This window comes from Pteropus vampyrus, unplaced genomic scaffold (assembly GCF_000151845.1).
Source record: "Pteropus vampyrus isolate Shadow unplaced genomic scaffold, Pvam_2.0 Scaffold196, whole genome shotgun sequence".
Classification (NCBI taxonomy): Eukaryota; Metazoa; Chordata; class Mammalia; order Chiroptera; family Pteropodidae; genus Pteropus; species Pteropus vampyrus.
In genome coordinates, this window is record NW_011888977.1 from 2,644,211 (window position 1) to 2,645,475 (window position 1,265).

At 61.9% G+C, this 1,265-nt stretch overlaps 1 protein-coding gene across 1 annotated transcript in view; it reads right to left on the bottom strand.

The window, feature by feature from the left end:
- Positions 1-502: 502 nt before the first annotated feature.
- ZFPM1 (zinc finger protein, FOG family member 1) overlaps positions 503-1,265 on the bottom strand; it is a 76,232-nt gene continuing 75,469 nt past the window's right edge. The window contains exon 11 of the mRNA XM_011371912.2: positions 503-1,260. Coding sequence (XP_011370214.1) covers positions 736-1,260 — 525 coding nt within the window. The 3' untranslated portion in view covers positions 503-735. The remainder of the gene's footprint in view (positions 1,261-1,265) is intronic.

Genomic DNA, 1,265 nt, shown 5'->3' on the forward strand with positions numbered 1-1,265 from the left:
CCCCACCAGCTTTGGTACACAGGGCCTCATCCTCCCCAAGATGCTCCTATCCCTGGAACTTTGGTGGCCTGTGACTGGATAGGTGACACCAGGACCCAAGACTGAGCCAGGTGGGAAGGCTGTCAGCTGGTTAGGATTAAGCTCTTCTCTTTGGTATCTGGTAGCCAAACCATAACTTCTGGTTGGATCTTGGAGGGGTGGCAGCAATGGACCTAGAAGGGCAGTGCCTGCTTCCCCTGTGCCGCAAGTGGGTGCAGAATAGCTAGAAGGGCAGCAGTTCCAAGTGTATAGGGCACCATCAGACTAGTCTGGGGCTCTGCCCAGATTAGAGCCACTAAGTGCGTGACTCTGGCAGGGTACCCAGTCACTTCAGACTGCAGTGGCCTGTGTATGATGGAGGTGGTGGTGGTGGGCCTCTTGGTGCACAGATCACCCAAGATGCTTGCTGTGTGCGCCCCCACCCGCTGGGCCCTCTACTCAGAGAACTGGGCTGCTCTACCACTCTGCTTATCAAATTGTACTTCTTTATTAAGTGCCAAGGGTCCAGGCTGGTGCTGCCCCCTGCAGCCCCCTCTGCCGAAGCCAGTGCTTGGTGCGTTTCCCAGGAGCCAGAGTCCCCAACAGCCAGGGGCTTGGGGGTGATCCTGTCTCTGTGAGCGGTAGGCCAGCGGGCCCTGACTCCTGGAGAATAGCGGGGCGTGTGAAGCAGTCTCCTGTCTGTAGTGTGGCCGCTAGTCACTTCACGTGCTCAGCGGCGTGCGAGGAACAGTAATACTTCTTGTGGGCGATGAAGGTGGACAAGCTGCTGAACTTGATGTTGCACAGGCGGCAGTACCTGTGGTTGCCGTTGGGCAGGGGGCCCGGCGTCCCTTTGCTGGGGGTTTGGACGCCTTTGTCCAAGTGGGAAGGAGGCGTTGGAGGGGCCGGGGTCGGGCCAGACCTGGGGCTGCTGTCAGGAGGCCCAGCGGGCACCTCCTGGCCATTAAGGCCATCGCGAGGAGCGGCGGGCGAGGGAGTCCGGGCCTCTGCGCCGGGGCCAGCCAGGGGTTTTCCCAGCAGCAGGCCGTGCGCCAGGCGCAAGTGCTCTACTAGGTCTCCGCAAACCAGGCCGTTCGGGGGGCAGTAGGGGCACACGACGGCAGGGTCTTCGGGGGCGCGCGGGCGGCGCGGTGCCGCGGGGCACGAGAACTTCTTGTGCGCCAGGTAGGCCTCGAGGCTGTGGAAGCTCACGCGACAGGCAGTGCACTCGTGGTAGTCTGCCAGGG